Source organism: Heliangelus exortis, chromosome 16, assembly GCF_036169615.1.
Source record: "Heliangelus exortis chromosome 16, bHelExo1.hap1, whole genome shotgun sequence".
NCBI classification, from domain to species: Eukaryota; Metazoa; Chordata; class Aves; order Apodiformes; family Trochilidae; genus Heliangelus; species Heliangelus exortis.
Genome location: NC_092437.1, coordinates 8,489,087 through 8,507,705, shown reverse-complemented (window position 1 = coordinate 8,507,705; position 18,619 = coordinate 8,489,087). Strand labels below are relative to the sequence as shown.

Sequence of the window (18,619 nt, the reverse complement as noted above, 5' to 3'; positions counted from 1 at the left end):
TGAGAACAAAGAGGTGCCAGTGGAACTATGGTTTTAATCACTTGATTCATTTTCTTCCTTCCTCCACTGCTGATTTTGGATGTATGGGCTTTTCTTTTTCTCGCTTTGTTTTGTTCTCCATGTTTTAGGCTGTGGGACAGCCGTTCAGAAAGGCTGCTGGGGAAAGAAAAGTCTGGAAAAGGGACTGGATTTATCTGAAGTTTGGGATAGTGAATTGTTTGTAGAGGTGAAGACCATCAGATGCGAGCCTGCCATATAAATACTTAGTTCTTATCCAGCTATGCGGTATTTTTTTCTGAGAATCCATGTGAGTTTTAGTAACATGAATGCATTAAATGCCTAACTGTACTAGAGGGAAGGATAAGATACCTTTCAATAATGATAAATTGAGGTACAGGGAAGTTAAATATTTTGCTGGCAAACTCAGACACAATCCTCCTGATAGACCTTAGTCCTGATACACTTTAACAGTCCTTTAATTCCTGCCAACAGACTCCAGGGTTTTGGGAGCAGAACCACCTTTTTGTTCTCTTTTAATATTACCTCTAAAAAAGCAAGATTGGCATATGACTTTGGCACTTAGATCATAAGGTGACACAAATCCACAATAGCAGTGATCCAAAAATAAAGCGTGTACTGTACTCATGGAGTGATGTAAAGTCCCAATAGAGAACAGAAAATCTGGAATAAAGTGAGTCAGAGCTTCAAGAATGAGTCTGATGAATACATAGATTTGCTACAGTGTTCGACTAAAATGTTTGGAGAATGTACATGCTACTCTCTTAGTCAGACTATGCCTGAACAGAAATGACCACACCTTCAATGAAAAGGAGTTCTAATTAAAAACAGAGCATGGCTTTTTTGATGCAAATTGTTGCTCTAGCTGAACCACAGCCCATTTGCAACATTCAAATTCACTCCAGTCTAAAATTCCAGGAAACAGGAACATTAACCCCTCTGCAAAATATTGCTGGTTTACCAGGGACCCATGGTGAAAACAACTACAAACCAAACTCAAACATGCTCCTAAACCCACCATCTTCCGTGTTTTCTGGGGGTGAAATCAACACTGTTAAAAGAGAAAAGCAGCTTCTCTACAGCCAGGCAGAGGGCTGGACCCCTGGTGCTGCAGCTCCCCTGCCCTAATGCAGAAGGGCTTTCAGCTGCCTCCCCCGTGCAGCGGAGGTTCCCCCAGCACAGGGAAGTCCCCAGCTGGCAGCAAGCTGACAGCGCTGGCTTGGTGCCACCTCCTCCTCCATCCGCCGTGCAGGGGCTGCGGAGGGCGAGCAGGACGTGCTAACACCCGAGCCAAAGCCCTGGGGAGCACGCTGGGGACCCCGTGTCCTGCCTTTCCTCCTGCCCGTCTGACCCTCTTCCTTCCCCCCGCACGCCGCGGGTCTCTCCCCTCAGACCTGACGCTACCGGCGCGGTTGCAGAGGGGCTGCGCTCCCAGAGACCAAAGGCAGCAGAAAAAAAAAAACAACAACACAGTCCCGGACAGACGCTTACTCAGGGCTGACGCAGTAGCTTTGCTGGTTGGGTCCCCAGGAGACCCGGGGTTTCCTGGAGGTACACCCTGCTCAAGCTTGTGCCTAACAGCTACCGGCCTAACGAGAAAAAAACTGGTCAGAAAAGAAAGATAATTCCTGAACTAGGAAGAAAGAATTTCTGAGTTTCATTTCACCCACTGTGGGGACAGACTGCAGATTTTCTTGTTGGAATGAGAGAATGCAACAAGAAAATGCAAGAACCTAACACAGTCCGAATGGTCTGGGATGACACGAACGGTGAGGGCAATGGTTACTGCTGTCAGAGGGTAAAACTGCACAAATACACAGATTGCTTGTAGGGAAGGTGATCGAAGTGCTGTGTGATTTATAATTACCATACTGCACACCCTGCAGATCCATTTTCTAAAGAAATACTTGCTGTGTCTGCAGTTTTCTGTGAAATACACAAGTTCACTATAAAACATCTCTATGGATCGACAGTCTGATAAACCACTACCCGAGCATCTGCACTGCTTTTCTTCTGCTCATTAAAGATTACTGGTACACCAAAAATAATTTAGAGCTTCTGTATCAAGAAGACAGTTTTAAGTGTTAGATTTGGTTAGATAGTTACTATTTGAATAATGACATTTTTCTTTGTATATTAAAAGGAACACAAGTTGTCAGCTGAACCAAAAAGAACTGAATCTAAGGCGAGATGATAACATTTGAGACAGCAGCTACACATCCGTTATTTGTACATGGAAAAAGCCTAACACCACACTTGACAATCTCTGCAAGGCACTTCAGAGTCTGTGATGCATTTATTCTGCTATTGCTCCTTGTCACACAATCCTCAAATATCTGTGTTGCAGATGGGGCGCAGGGAAGCTGTGCTACAACAGAAACCTCTGGCTCTGCAGCATGAGCAGGCCAGGGCAGGACCAGTGTCCCAAGCCCTGGGACACCCTTTCCCTTGATCCTGTCCCACCACAGCAATTTGGACAGTGCTGCTCTACAAATAACATTTTTTAACTGGGTTTGTGCTTTAAATAGTGTATCTGATTGCTCTGAAGGTCCTGGAAGAACTAAGTTCTATTTGTCAACTTATTTCTGTGGTTGTCTGTAACTTTTAGCATTGTTGGTGGGTTTGGTTATAAACAATATTAAGACAAGGCCTTAGCTGAAACATGCTGAGGACCCTCTCATCCCATGACCTCCATGTGCATTTGAAGCTAATCACTGCTTGCCAGCACTAGCCTGGACACCAGCAGCATCCTGCAGGACCTCCTGACCTTGGCTTATGTTCACTCCCAAAGTGTTTCAAACAGTAAGGGACCTCTGAGGCAGCAGTGTCTAACAAAGACACTTCTCTGACAATTTTTTATGAGTAGTACCTTCTTCTGGGGCTTCATCTTTACCCTATTTGACGTAAAAACGTTAAAGGGCTTTTTGCATTCATTTTTTTTCACAGAGGAATATGGAGGTACATGGAAGAATGCATACATAAAGATACACATGTGGCAATGTCTAACCTGCATCAATCTCCCTAATGGCAGAATTTCCAAATCCAAACTATATGATTTGATAGCTAGAACCTTCCAGTAACCATGTGTTTTGTAATTTTGACTGGGAGGGGAAGGCTGAGAAGTTGCAAGGGGGATGTACAGGCTGACACCTCTTACTCTGAGGCAGCACTAGTAAGGGAGAAATAGAGGAAAATGTCTCCTTCTAAGAAAGCACATGGCAGGTGTCTACTTCTGCAGTATGGTCAGAAATGAGCTGCACATATCTTAAGTTATCATTAAGGTAGCCTATGGATCTGCAGAGGTACTCCACAAAGAGGTCCTTGCATATGGCACAACCCACCTGAGAAGGTAAATACATCACCTGGCTTAAGGTCCATGCTGGTTTGGCTACACTGTTGGTGCTCTGCAACCATGAGAGCTTACAGCTTTGTGAACTGTGGTCACACATTTGGCTGTAATCCTCCTGTGAAGGTGGAACCAGCTCTTATCTTTACAAGACAGGAGGTAAAGAGAGCTTAAGTGAGCTAAGTCTCATGTATTATGTACCCTGTGGAGAAGTGAAGGCTCTGAGCTAAGAAGCCTTCTCAGGAAGAAGGACAAATAGTTTTTTTATAGTGGGGAAGATTAAAAAAAATAACAAAGGGTCCTGCCAACGGTGGCAGCAGGATGCTGGTAAAGAGACATAGCAAATGTATTAGCTATGAGAGGTTCTTCTCTGGTCACTTCCAGGAGAGCTCAAAGACTGGGATATCATACCCACTCTGAGGGGCAACAGCCTCAAGAAAGAGGAACCAACAGAGTGTGGCTTGTCCCAAGTCACTCAAGAAGTTTGTGGCAAAGCTCAGAATAGAAAAAGTCCTGAACACCAAGGCTGTGTGTTAACCATGAAGGCAGGGGACAAGAATTGGCAACAGGAGGTCAGAACCATTGAAAGGGACAAAAGCTGGACTGTCAGCAGAAATACAGAGGATGAAGAGAGAAGAGGAGGAGGAAGATGGGGGAAGGGAAGAAGAGCAAAGGGAAGCGAGAGACGCTGAAACAGCAATTCCCTAAGAGCCTGTGCATCAGTGGCAGTGCAGCCACTCATGCCAAGCCCAGCTGGGGAACCATCATCTCAGTATCTAGCCATGAAAAATCACAGCAAGGCCTAACAGCTCACTTTATCTCAGAAGAGCTATCTGGATAAAAGGGATTTAAGGCTAAAGCCTCCGTAATCCTTTGGGTTTGCTTTCTTTTAATACTATAAAGCACAAAAATAAACTTTCTAGTCAGGAAAAATATGGCTTTTGTTATACTCTGAGTCACTTTTCCCAAGCAGCAAACAAAGCAGCTTTTCAATTCAAGTCCTGAATGTTTCAGAATGAAATGTTTTTGAAGTCCTAAAGTAAATCACAGTTCTCCAAGTCACACTTCTAACTAATGTAAACTCACTGAGGTCAGTAAAGAGACTAAATGTGACTGATCTTGCCTGGCCTGACTTGGGTGGCATAACTGATAAATTAATTTCTAGTTGAAATCAATTCAGGCTGATCCAGTCTGGAATTTCATTATTTACTTGCTGCTATTCTGCCTAATGGCTCCTCTTAGCAGGGAGGTTGACTGCATCCCTTGTGAGCTAATCTATAGTTAGATGTTATTGGCTTGATTCAAAACCCAGTGAAATTAATTTTGCATTCCATTTTGGGAGTTCATTTAAGTGGACTTTGGCTCGACTCTGAAGTTTGCCAGTTTTACCTTAGAGATCCTTCATCTTTATTTCTTTTACAAGGTTCAGACCACAAATTTTCAGAAACATGGAAGAATCAGCTTCTCATATTAAAAGCACCTTAAAACATAGTGTTCAGTTTTATTATTAGAAATATTCTCTTGCTTTGTTCCCTGAATGGGATTTTACTTAGCTATTTTCTTGCAGATCCAGCACATCTCCTAAGCCAGATTCACAGTTAAAACCTTATTCAACACTCCTCTTCAGACAAGGGGATCAGTAAATCTCTCCAGATTGTACCGTGAAGACATCAAAGCTATTTCAACCACATTTCAAACACAGACTAATGGAGAAAACCATCCAAACTCTTCTTTGCCCACAAAAGCAGCAATGAAAACCAAGGATACAGCCACAGAGCACTCAGTACCCAAGTCGAATAAAGTAAAACTTTTCATGGGCACAATTACTCTATGTAAGTAACTGCAGTAAAAATCCCAGACTACTGAGTGCACATAACTGCACATTCACAGGATCAAACCATGCATGCAATGCCCAGATTGAGGGGACAGCAGCAGTGAATATATATGAAAATCATGTCTGTACTTTATAAGAACATATAAGAACACCTTATGTTTGCAGCAACACATCAGCAACTTCTGCTCCCACTGATATTAATGTTGGTTTTGCAACTGGCCATTATGATTGCAGTGTCCTGCTGCACTACTAACTTTGCACTGGTTTCCTCTTGCAAGGAATATACTTTAATAAAAGAACCAATCACTCAGATTGCTGATAACTGCCTACCTAAGAATAAGCAGGATATGTTCAAAGAAAGCTTTACTCTAACAACTTATATTCAGTCCTAAAGGCTAAATCTGCTGGGATCACAAGAAAGAAACAGCACTGTTTTACTTATCAATGTCCTACTGTTCATCTAGAACATCTGCGATAGTTTTGCCTGCAGCACTACCCCATTCATTACAGGCCTTGATAGACTGCTCAATGGGCTTTTTTTTTTTTTTTTGGTACAAAATGTACAAAAGCATTTTACAAAATGGACTTTGCCCTGATATGAATAATAAAAAAATAATTTAAAAGTGCATTTTGTTTCAGATTCCCCATTTTCCAAACTAACCTTTGGCAAACGGAAACAAAATGGGAACAGCTTGAAACCTGACAACTCACTCCATGGCATGAACCTAGGAAGAGGGTTTCTGCAGAACACTGTCTTTTGCTCACTTGCCAAAGTGTATTGCCATCTACCAAAAATGCAGTTGATGAAAGACCAAAATGAAGCATGAACAAAAAGCAAATAGCCACACCCATCCGAACGAGACCACATTAGTTTTGTGCAGAGGAACAGGTGGGATCTGTAAGTCCTGAACTTCCTCCTTCCCTCCAACAAACCAACCAATAAAAGAGAAGAACAGTTCTTACCGTCATCCAGATATGCTTGGTCCAGATTCTGTTCCTGTTTAATAGTGACTCCAGCTGGTAATGCTTCTTTCTGGTCACTAACTGGTGGTCCATTTTTTGCTGCTCGCTGGCCTGAGGCTGACTGCTGCTGAATCACCGTAGGGTAGGAACTTGGACTTAACCTTTGTGCTTGACTGACCTGGGGCTGACTTGATCTTGCAACATTGGATGTAAAATTTTCACAGCACATGATGTGCTGAAATTCTTGGTGACTTCCACACCTCAGCTGCTGGTTGGTTGGAGAATAGTGAATCACTGGAGAAGACTGCTGGTTGCCTGGAGAGTGGTGGAGCACTGCTGAAGTTTGGCCTGGAGAACCAGCATGCACCAGCACTGACCTATGGGCATCTGAAATAGCAACTGGTGTAGCCATCAGATTGGATTGCTGGTAGCCCAGTTGGCTTGGGCTAAGGCTTTTGCTTCTTTGGTATATTACAGCAGCTGGATTCTGCTGGTGATATCGAGAATCGGGAGAAGAAAGGCCTGAACGCAACTGCTGGCAAGGAGCCATAGTGGCCCCAAGACAGGAAGGGGATTCGGTGACCATTGTATGCTGTGAATAGTAAGGCTGTGTTACTGTTCCCAGACCACTGTGTACTGTGTTGCAGATTAAGGCTGGATCATAGTCATCAATGGGCTCTGTTTTGATTGATGGTACTAGAACAAAGCATGCAAAGGACATTATTCGTAACAAGCTGATGAGAAGCAGAGAGGTTTTCCTTGAAGTAATAAGAAATTTAAAGCCATTTACAAGATTTGCATGTGTGAGCTCATACCTTGCAGGCATTGAGTTTAATAAAACACCTGTATGCAATCATGGCAGAGTCTCTCTCAAAAGCACTCCATACCAATATGTTACCAAAAAATCTTTAATCATCTATTTAACCCCAAATTTCTAAAAAATGGAAAATGCAATACTTTTGCTCATATTTAAAATTAATTTTAGGACCATTCTGGCACACAAGCAAAATAAGAAGCCATAGAAAGGTGTTTCATGTAGTATTTCCATCTCAAAGAAAAACTGAATTAATTTAAATCCTATGACATACACAGCTCCTAATTTTTCTGTCATTTAACTAGTGACCAAAGGCAGAGTTTAACCATTTCTTTTTAGTTCCTTAGCTGCATGTAACTTCCTCAGTACTTTGAAATAAAGACCCTTCTCATACCATCTCTTAAAAGACAATGATTTCGTAAGAGTTGTGTGAATCTTGATGTGGATAAATGATGGTCCTTTACAGACAAATTCCCACATTTCTAATGTTTGGGTTTTTTTGTCAAAACTTCTCCAAAACTCAGTACAAAAGTATCATCCAATGGGAACCATATACTAGTCACAGAACAGAGTAATTTTTTTAATCTTAAGAATCCCTATGCTGAAGTGGTCTATTTTATCATATGATTTCATCATCATATCATCAATATTTTATCCTATTGAGATAATACTGTACTTCTCAATACTATCCCAGAGCAGAACAATTTAGCAACTCCACAAAACCTTCACATTCATCGTACCTTATACATTTCATAAATTCAGGAAGAGGACCAGAAATTTTCAAGATGGAGGAGACCAAAGTAAGAATGAGAATGAATGTTTGCCTGTCCTTAGAAACCAGTCAAATTAAGACATAATTTTGAAGCTTGCATAAAATCTGGTAGTTATTTTATGCTTTCTGGTTTCCACAAACACAATACTCTGATTTTCTCACAAGATTTTTCTCCCAGCCAAAGCTGAGAAATTCTGGGAATCTCATTAGCAATCCTATTGCATTTATTGTGACACGGCTCACCAATTCCCAAGAGGAAGAACATCAGAAAAGCATTCATATTTTCCTTAACCAACTGCATTCTGAAGAGTATGTACTGCTTGTCTTCCCTATAGCAAGCCCTTGTTACATTCCCAGATCTGATGTTATCTTACAGTTTTACATGTCAGCTGGGGAAGGCAATGTTCATGGTTTTCACAGGGTCACATCATGTCACAGACTGGGTCTGGTCCCACTGAGGCAATCTGCAAACTTCCATCAAGTGAATGGGGCAGCATCAGCCCATTGCCAAGATAACTATCCCCTTAAATTTATGGGAAATTCCTGATCATAAATCCTTTAAACAAACAGTTGTAGAGTGTTTAGCTGCACTCAGCTCAATTAAATTAATAAAATTTACATCCTAACATAATGACAAGAAAAGAACACTGCAGAAAATAAAATTTTGCTCATAAGAACTAGGCAACAATTTTCTCTGTCCTTGAGAATTACCTGGGTGATAGGTAAAATGCTGGGGTTGGCTTCTTTTTCTTTTCCCATTGATGACGTAGAAATTCACTTTAACAGCTGTGCGAATGTGCTTGTTACGGTACTCTGGTATTTCTACAAAAAGCATGCTCTGAAACAATGAAAGGTGACAGCACAGAATTAGCAACTGAGACTGACTGCAGATCCTTGCATGGATCTTCTCTGTTACATGTCCAGGCATCAAGGAAGAGAACCCTATTCATATCTATAAAGAAGGTATGAGAAGAAGAAAGGAAAAAAGGCAGATAGTGAAAGACTAGAAGATTTTTGGCACTAGAAAACTGGTTTCTGTGTACTGTCTCTTGAACTTGATGTTGTCCTGAACTTGGAGAAAGAAGTGTCAGCTACAAATAGAGCAGAATGGTGATAAATGTGGCAGCACTATTAGTCACACTATGCTTGATACACAATTATACAGAATTCCCTCTTTTTCTTAGAACAAACTTGATTATTCTATAGGCTTTTTACTTATATACATCCGGATCTTGCTTCCATGGAAAGTAACAGGAAGTGTCTCATTCTCTTCCACAAGGGCATGGCCCATGGCAATGTAAGTGCTAGCTCCTAAATGTGCTGAACTATAGTAAGGTCCCATTAACCAAAGTGAACAAAGAAGCTCATTCCCTGGAAAGCTAAATGTTCATTTTAAATACTATAGTGCAAATCCTGTCCTGCAAAGTACAGAGCACCCAAGACTTCCATACAGGCAAAAGGAAGTCAGGACAGCCAGCATCCTGCAGAGGACTGGGCTGATTACAATAGAGTCTTCTGCAAGAACACAAAATCCAGCAGTTATTCAGTTTGCTGTGGGATACTGCTAAATGAATAGTTTCTTTTTGCAACACATTTGCTGCTGAAGCATTTGACATTTGTTCACTGCAGCAGTAAGATAGCTGCTCTTTCTGCTTTTGAGACGCTCTTTGAAAACTACCCCTTGAATACAGCTTGCTCTCTGAGGAGCTCAAGGAGAAGACATCCAATGTTTTGCATACTTACAGGCTGGCTCTTATCTTTGTCCACTGTTGCCTCCATTTCCCAGATCTGCTGCCCATCTAGAAGAGTATCACAAATTAACCTTACTGTATTTTTTTTTAATATAAAGCTTGACTTAAAAAGAAGGAAACAAATTGAGGACATAAAGTTAGCAAAGTTCTCAAAATGGACTTAATTTCAAGCACCTTCCCACTCCTAACCAAAAGCAACAGTATTTAATTCAAAGACATCATTGCACACTTCTCTGGCCAGGAAAAATCTTACGTACATATTAAACTTAAATGTTTACTTAGAAATTAGCTAAACTGAGGAATGAAATATTTAGCACAGGTGCAACATCTACTTTTTACCAGACTTGATTTCAGGCAGCTTGACTGATGGAGGCCACCAAAAGGTCAGATAACCCATTAATGGTCACATTTGGTCAGCAGCTCAGCAAATTTCCACTATTTTAAGCTAAGACCACATGGCTCCCCACCACTGTGGTAAGGGGTGGAGTAAATGAGGAGGTGGAAGAAGGACTAGCTAAAAATCTAGAACTTGTATGGGCTGCATGGAGGTGGAAGCAAGAAGTGAGCCATTTCAGGGATGAATTTTAGAGGTGCTGCACAGTGGAACTGGCAGATACCCTGAATTCTCATGGAAGTGTAGGTTTTTCTTGAAGTAGTTCAACAGGGATGGGTTCATACTGTAACTGGGAATCCAGGTATAAAGGGTGTTTGATGTTGTGCATGCATTCTTACTCTGTGTACTCATTTGTTACATGTGCAATATGAAATCTCAGCACATGCTATCTAGCAGTACATCCCCTCTGATTAAGGAATAATCCCAACATCTCCCATGGTGGATTTTTTGCCTCACCACTGGCACCATTATGGGCTGTGACAAGGTGCCACCAGCAGTCTTAAAGTCACTATAAGGCAACAAATATTCACCATACTCAGTGTAAAAGCACATGTGACAGCCTCTACCTCTGAACCACTGCAAATCTGTCTGCTCCTAATTACGCCCCTGCAGCTCATCTCCATTCTGATACACAAAATTGTATTTATAGAGGAAAATAAAATTTGATCCCCTTGTGGGGAATACCATCAAAGCAACCTCTTTGCATCAGTAGTGACAGGACATGTGTATACAGACTGGGTGCTTCATCTAGCTACAATTATTTCTTAAATATGCTGTCGCCCACACTTCCCAGAAACATCTTTAGCAATGCCTTCCTTATTACTTTTTTTTTTTTTTTTTTTTTTTTGTTAAGAGTTTAATCTTTACCCCTTTGATTTTTATGTTCTGCTGAGCCTTTTAGCCAAGCCATTTGCAGAAGAAAAATACTGTATGGAGGGGGGGTGGGGGTGCAAGAACGCCTCATACCTTTCTGAAAGATTGATTATAAAATTAATAGGGGACACATATCCAAACGAACAGAGGTGACTTGAGATACTGCAGCCGCAAGGCTGATGTTTGCTTTGGAAAGGGAGAGGCAGCTCCTGGGAGCGTTTCTGCGGGGGTTCCCCAGACCCCACACCCAGGTCTGGCAGGCCAGGGGTGGCAGTCTCCTAAAAACACTCCTCGCAGCACTCCTTATTTTCCCCAATTCTTGGAAATTCTGCAAGAGCTGCTTTTGTCCTCTGTTATTTAAGTGCTTCTGCTTCTGGCAAAAAGGGAAATGAAAGAGTATTTTTAAATGCATTTTGCATTTTTTCTGTTGTTTTCTTCTTTGTTCTCTGCTCCGCACAGACAATGAGCTGTCAGATGTGCCCGGCTCTCCGGGCAGCCTCCCCTGAGAGGGACCCACGCTGCGGCTCCACGGCCGGGCAACAGTCCCTGGGGAGGACCCTGCCTGCCCCAGCTCCGTGTCCTTCAGCCTGGGGGTCCCTCCCGGCTCCCTTCCACCCTGCTGGGTACCCGAGACACTTCTGCTCTAGTCTGGACCCTTAGCACACCCGAAGGAGGGAAAGGTTTTCCCCGAGTCCACCGCCAACAGCACGTCCTTTCCTCCTTCAGGATGGGCCGGCTCCTCAGGGTGTTTGGGCAGGGTGCGGGGCTTCAGGAGGGGACACACGGTGAGGGCTGAGCCTCCTCACCCCCGATCCTCACACGGTGACCCCCGATCCTCACAGGGTGAGGGCTGAGCCTCCATACCCCCGATTCTCACAGGGTGAGGGCTGAGCCTCCCCACCCCCGATCCTTCCCGCTGGGGAACTGGAGGCGACTGAGGAAATGTCTCCTCCGTCTGTCAGTTACCTGTGAGGGAGCGCGAGCGGGGGCCTCCAGCACCTTCTGCTGCCATGGATCGTGGTGCAAGGAGAAAACACTAAATAATTCTAACTTTTTTCTCCGTTGTTTTTTGGGTCGTTTTGTTAGTTTGTTTTTGTTTTTTTTTTAAAGTGTTTCAAGTTCCTGCACAGTGAGTCAGTTGTCTTTTCTATGTGACAGTGGAGAGGGACCAAGCAAGCTGTGTAATTAGAGCCAGCGAGGCGCTCGCCTGGTTTGCTGTTTAGCCCTTACATCCCAAAGGACCTCTGCACAATAAAGATTCACTTTAGCCACTGATATGGACTGCTACAGGTTAAATTTGTAACCCTATCACTGCAGCTAATGCTTCTCTGTGAAACTGTAAATATCTCAGGGATGGCAGAAGCCAGGAAATACTCAGAGTTTGATCTAGCAAATGCTAAATGTGTGTGATGACAAGACTGTAAATACTTAATTCCTCTTCTCAGTGATTTCAGTAAAAAGAAACTATCATAATATATGTTAAGGAACCTACTCAACCAGCTCCACCCTTCCAAAAAAAAAAAAAAAAAATCAAAAAAATCAAAAAACAAAACAAAAACAAAAAATAAACAAAAGAACCAAAACACAAAAACACAAAGGAGAAATTTGTATAGCTCCTTGAGGAAAAAAGGAAACAACAAAATATATCTCAAGAGCTCTGATGGAGACACAAGTCAGGAGCTGTCTAAGCAATGCACTATGAAGATGTCCTGACAGCAAAGACAGCCAAGTGGGAATATTTGACACTAGTTTTCCCTCCAGGCAGAATGTTTTCATCTTTGTTTCTGTACTGCTAAATTCAAACAGTCTGTGCAGATACAACAGTACTAACTTCACAAAGAAGGTAGAAATCAAGAGGCTTTGTTGGTCCAAAATGCATTAAAAAAAGGAGAAATGGGCCCCCAAGTCTTGTGCCGGTATTCAAGAGGCCTGTCAAGCGTATGCTCCCACAAACACAGTGGATTTTATTTAGTAAACTAAGCCACCAAACTTGCACTTAAAAGCCAATGAGCCAACTATAAAAATCAAACGGTTTAAGCTGAGTCCAAAATCTGTGGTGATTAAGAGTAAGAATAAGAATTAACCCAACCAAAGAAGGAATGCACTCAGGGCTATCATTCTAACAGTGATAGATGTTTCTGTTTCATTGTATCCATGCTCATGGCACCTAAACTGGTTTTTAACAAATCTGTCAGCCGTGGCAATCCCTGCTCTTTAAGCACCCAAGCCCTATTGAATATATCCACTCTGCAGCTCAATCCCTGACCTTTATGCTTAAATATCATGATGTGGCTCCATTTGCCTCACTGCTTCACTTTTATAGTTGCAAACACTTCAGTTTGAGACAATTAATATTTGCTTTTTCTTTAACTCTTCTGGATCTGCACATTATGATGAGCTTTTGGCAAAAGGAAGAGGGATGCCATAAATAAAATTAAAAATACAACAGCATTCAGAAATATTTGTAATTTAACCTTTTTGCTGGTAATGAAATCATTTGGTTAGGTACACTGAGAAAGTTAATAGAGAGCAGGACAAATAAACTGAGAAGGCTAAGGCCCACCTGTAGGACAATCCAAGCAAATTTTTTAACAGAGAAAACTTGCTCCAACCTGTCAGCACATTTATCTTCTTTAGAATATGCCTAAAGGAGATTTTTCTGAGGAGGAAATTGAAGTGGATGTTTCCCAAAAAGCCATCATCGAAAATGGGATTTTTATTGTAAGGATGTGCTAAATGTCATAATGCTGATCCGATGGTAGCACAGAGCCCCCAACACAAAACTTGTCGTGATCTGGGTACTCAAAATAAAGTTCTTCAGTGCCATTGTTGGAAGTCAGGTAGTGCCTAAACACTGTGGATGCCCTTTTCTATGAGCAGGAGGTTGGGCTCAATGACCTCCTGAGGTCCTTTCTGACTTTAATTACTCTAATTCTGCCATGCCACAAAGCAGGTTTTATGTGAATAATTAAACCTGCTTTGGCAGTGGAGAATAAGAAAACTGCAAAAAGAGGAATAGCATGATTTTTGCTGAGGTATTCTAAGAAAAGGAGCACACAGATGCAGTGAAAGTGTGCTCTGCAAGTCACAGTCAGTGCTGGGTTGCCCTGTGCCAGCCTCAGCACTGCAAGGATGTCCCAGTACGTGTGTGGATCACATGAGAGCTTGGTGCCAGGTCCATGTGTGTGGTGTGCCTCAAATTCTACCTCCACAATGAGGAATTCAACCCATTAGTTCCACGAAAGATGATAAAATATTTTTGGATTTAGACCCTGAGGTCTGACCAGCCCCGGCTGCCTCATGCAATATTTTTACTGTTGTGGTTCCCTGCTCATTTAATGGTTTGTCTTAGTTGGCAACTCTTTAATAGCACAGGTCAGTGGAATGTTCAGGAAGTAGAGATTTTTGTGCTGCTTCAGTGCTATGAGACTTTGCATTAAACCCTGATGAGAGATCTGATTGTGTCAGCACTCTGTGGAGGAATGAATGAGTTGCTGGAAGAAAGTAATTCTACCCTCTCTAACTCAAACTCTGATCATACCGAAAGTTTTGCTTCAAACTTTGGGGAAAATCAAAATGTCAGTCTGCATTAGGAACATTCTGGGTGATTCTCTGCAGCCCCTCATAGGGCTTTTTTAAATTAGCCAATTAAAGGGTTTCTGAACCAGTTACAGCCTTTACACATTATTCACGATATCTTACTCATAACTTTGGGGTCAGTAACTAGCAGAGAAACAAACTTACTACTTTATTTGAACAAGCATGACTGATGGACTGAGAAGTTCAGGAAATTTTCTTTGCAGTTCTCTCCAGCTGAAGACTGAGTCTACTATTATGCCAATTCAGTATGTGATTTTATGCTTGAAAGTGTACATTGCTTTCCAGTCAAGCATTACACAAATTACATAATGAACAACCTGTTACCTTTTTCCCAGGCAGCAAACCACACTCGTTCCCCAAAGAAACAGAGCCTGGTAGCCAGTGGGGCAGCTGCCCTCACTACATTTCTGCAGAGTTCCTTTTGGACTTGCAATGCATCGTTCCTATTCACTGTGTTTCTTGGAAGGTCTTCCAAAAAAGCACAATTATTATCTCTATCAGCTTTTAACAGTAGACAACAGGTATCTCTTTAAAACAGGCAGGGCTTTCTAGAGCCACCCCAAGAACAAAGTAAAGAACAAGGAATGCTTTCCAGCAGAACAGACTAGAACAGACTTCTAGAGTGAGGAAACTTCATGGGAGGGGGGAAATTCACAGAAGTCTCTGCCACACTTTTCAGGGATGAATTCTGATTTCAGTTACTCTGAAGTTACTCTGTTTCATGTCAATGCAAGGTTACTCAGCATCTGGTCCTAAGCAGCTGTCTCTTTCTGAGCTATTGCTTCAGAATAGTTTGCAATCTTTTGAGCAAACACACCATGGATGAATCTAGACCTCACAAAAGCAGAGATACTGAAGTTTTCACTGAGCTTGGTTTCCATGGATTTCTTTTTCTTTCTGAAAGAAGACTGCCCATTGCAGTTAATTAAGCTCTGCTTATGAGGAGCTGAGGCCAGTGCCTTCATTTCAATGAGGACATATTTTGAGTCACCAAGGCCAAAGCTGCATGTCAAGGTCTGGGAGGTAAAAGGCCAATGGATTAGTCATCCACCATCCTGCCCAGCCCCAAATTTGACATTTTGCACAGTGAGAACAAGTCTAGAGTTGGTTTCTCCCCATCTATTGTTGAAGAATTCAATTCACACTAAAATAAAACATAAATACAGTAGTTGAGTAGTGAAGCAGCAGGGGCAGTCTGTCATTCCAGTGCTCTTCCAAATTATTCCTTATGCTAATTTATCGATGTAGAATTGTTGTTTTTTTAAGATTATATGTGTCTTTGTGTGTGTGTATGTGTATAAATTATTAAACAAAAGCTCCTCTCAAAATAAAACCACTGGGAACCTCCATGTAATAAAATGAGTCACACCAGGATGTGATGACTAAGTGGGAGAATAGGGAATTCCACTCCCCATGCCAGCTTTTTACATGATCAATTTTCTGTCAACAGGTGATGGAAGTTTGTCTCTCTGCCCTTTGTTTACTCAAAAAAATTATTATTATTTTTTAATATTTTCTTTAAACAATTAAGATTCAAAGCTGAATAATCAGGACCAGGCATACTTCCACCAGGCGCCCCCATAGTAAACAGTGAGCCAGGGAATCCAGGCCAGTAGTGGCTGCCTGTGTTAATAAGGATTTACCAGCTGTAAAATTCCAAAATCTTGTGTCATACGGGGAAACCTTCCAAAACACTGGATTCCACCCTGTCTCGCTGAGTCTCTAACAGCTATGGTAACTCCGTTTCTGCAGCCACACTCTTTTGCATTTTTCTGTGTGTGATCCTTAGATTTTTTCCTGTTTTGCAGTGTTTTTCTGGGATCCCCGGTTTAATATCTGACAACTGCCCCACGGGATTACAAGCCCACCTGGGCAGGCAAAACATTTCAGCCAAGGCGTAAACATGTGGAGAGGAAGTTTGCTGGGTTTTCATCAACTCTAAAAGCAAGGAAAAGCAGAATTTACCTGGAAACTTTCTAACCTTCACGACAAAAAAGGGTAAACTCTAATCCTCCTTATTAATACTTGAATACTCTTCAGTGTTCACAAACAGTGGGACTTGCTGAGATGCCTTCCTCTTTTATTTACAACAAACAAAACAGAAACCCAGAGAGAACAAAACCTCCCTTCCTCCCCAGTTCTGACATATTTTTTGCAGAGAGAACCACCAAGCAGGACCTGTGCACTGCTTTGCAACCACCTTCCTTGGGTGCACCACAAGACACGAGAGGTGGGGAGATTAACCTGAAGGGTGATCACCTTTGGCTAATGTAAAATCTGGGTGGGCCTCCCCACATTTATAATTTACCCCCTGATTCATCCCATCACTCCAAAGATTTAGAATGAGGATGTTCATCCAGCTTTAAATGCTGGACTCCAGCCACAGACTGCATGGAGCAGAGAAACTGCTTGTGCACTCTTGCTAGACTGTCAAGAAAACATTGAGATAGCAAATTTATTTCATGTACTCTCTGTAGAACCTCACATATTGCAAACAAATTGAGTTATTTAAGATAACAGTACCATTCAGCTTTGCTAATGCTCTAACTAATCCCAGATATTTGTGCTTTTTTTTCCCTTAGTCTTTCCTATTTCAGTAAAAAACAAACAAAAAGACACAACTGTTTTTCTTTCCCTGATGCTGGGCTTTTGTCTCAGGTTTAAGACACCTTAAAATCCTACACTATAATGCATGTGCAGTGGATTGTGTCTGTGACTGTGTTATGATCCTAATTCTACAACATGTCCTTTTCCACTCAATTCTCTATAACTTAAACCTTCTATTTCAATTCATTAATTTAGAAAGTCAGCGAGAGTACTGTTTGCTGGGACCAGATAGCAAACATCTCTGTTGGATGGATTTGGGGAAAAAACCCAATGTTTAATACCAAAAAAATACTATCTTTTTATCTTTAATTTGCCTGAGAAAATTGCATCATTAATTTTGCATCATTAAGTTCAAAGCAATAGTTTTCTATTTTTTGTATTTCCTGGGAGTTTTTTGATCATTCATGAAACTGTCAGACTACTAACAGGCTTTTAGTTCCCTGTTTGGGGCACAGTAAGAGATTTCAGGCCTGACACAACAGAAAAAGGGAACATTGCTATAGACAGTCTTAGACTTTCATTTTCCATCTCCCATAAAGGACCATGATCTTCAGCCCTGCTTCCTTACAACCATCAAAACCAACACACAAGCCATCTTCTATTCTCATTATACATGCTATAATGCCATCTCATCACAGTTTCTACAGCAAATTGTCCTGGCCAGAAGACTATTTCATTTTTCAAATAATTTGGCTGATTCTGAGCACATACAGATCAACTTACACAATTATAACACGTGGGCTGTAAAAGGCATCTACTGAAGAGAAGAGCACTTGCAAGGGTGGCTTTACTTAAGATAAAATGTCAGCCAGTATATGCAGCAGGATTCATGGACTGGGGCAACACTTACTGTGGACTCAGCTCCCCAGGGATTTTGGCTCAAAAAATTGTCCCTTTTAAGTCCATGCTTGTCAAGCTGCCCCATTCTTCCTGTTGTGGCCTGGCAGTGTAGAGCTGTTCATTGCCCTAGAACTGATTGCTGGGGACTCCCATAGCCCTTTAGCAAAGGATTTACTCCATTTCACTGAACTCTGACTGCTTTTCCTAAGCAGGTCCCACACTTACTAATCCCAGAAGCACTGAGCTCTCACTGCAGCTGCAGGGCAGAAGGGAGGGATATGAGAAACTATAGATTCAGAACTGCATATATTTATTTCAATCTATTGTGCGTTTTAACTGTATCTAAATATATATTTAACAAATCATCACTACTGTCAGCTCTCAGTTGTGAAGATAATAACTATCTAGAGACCTGTGATTTCCTTTTTGCTTTGGCAGGGGGAGAGGTACAGGAAGATTGACAACATCATTGGGCCCAACTTACTGTGCTTTATAAACAAGACTTCTAGAGAGTGGAAAATCCAAAATCAGAAATTGCTGCTGAGCTTATTTGCTAGCTTGTGATGCAGTGGGAATACTGGAAAGTGCAAGTTAGAGCAATATCACTTCTAGAGCCTCCTTGTTTGCTTCTAAAAGTGAAAGTAGTAAGTTTGGAAAAAAAGAGAGAAGCCCACAGTTAAAGCACATGTCTGCAATGAGAGATGTATAGAAGTGCTGGAAATCAGAGCTGTGAAGCAGCACAGCTATCATCAGAGTAGTTATTAATCTTGTTATTCCAGTGGTAGGAAAGCCACAGCAAGGGATGTA

At 41.7% G+C, this 18,619-nt stretch overlaps 1 protein-coding gene across 3 annotated transcripts in view; it reads right to left on the bottom strand.

Moving 5' to 3' along the window:
- NFATC2 (nuclear factor of activated T cells 2) overlaps positions 1-18,619 on the bottom strand; it is a 94,347-nt gene that overhangs the window by 27,313 nt on the left and 48,415 nt on the right. For all 3 annotated transcript variants that reach the window (XM_071760011.1, XM_071760010.1, XM_071760009.1), the window contains 3 exons: positions 9,491-9,546; positions 8,459-8,585; positions 6,162-6,857 (listed from right to left, as the gene is read on the bottom strand). In XM_071760011.1, the coding sequence (XP_071616112.1) occupies positions 6,162-6,857; positions 8,459-8,585; positions 9,491-9,546 (879 nt within the window). The remainder of the gene's footprint in view (positions 1-6,161; positions 6,858-8,458; positions 8,586-9,490; positions 9,547-18,619) is intronic.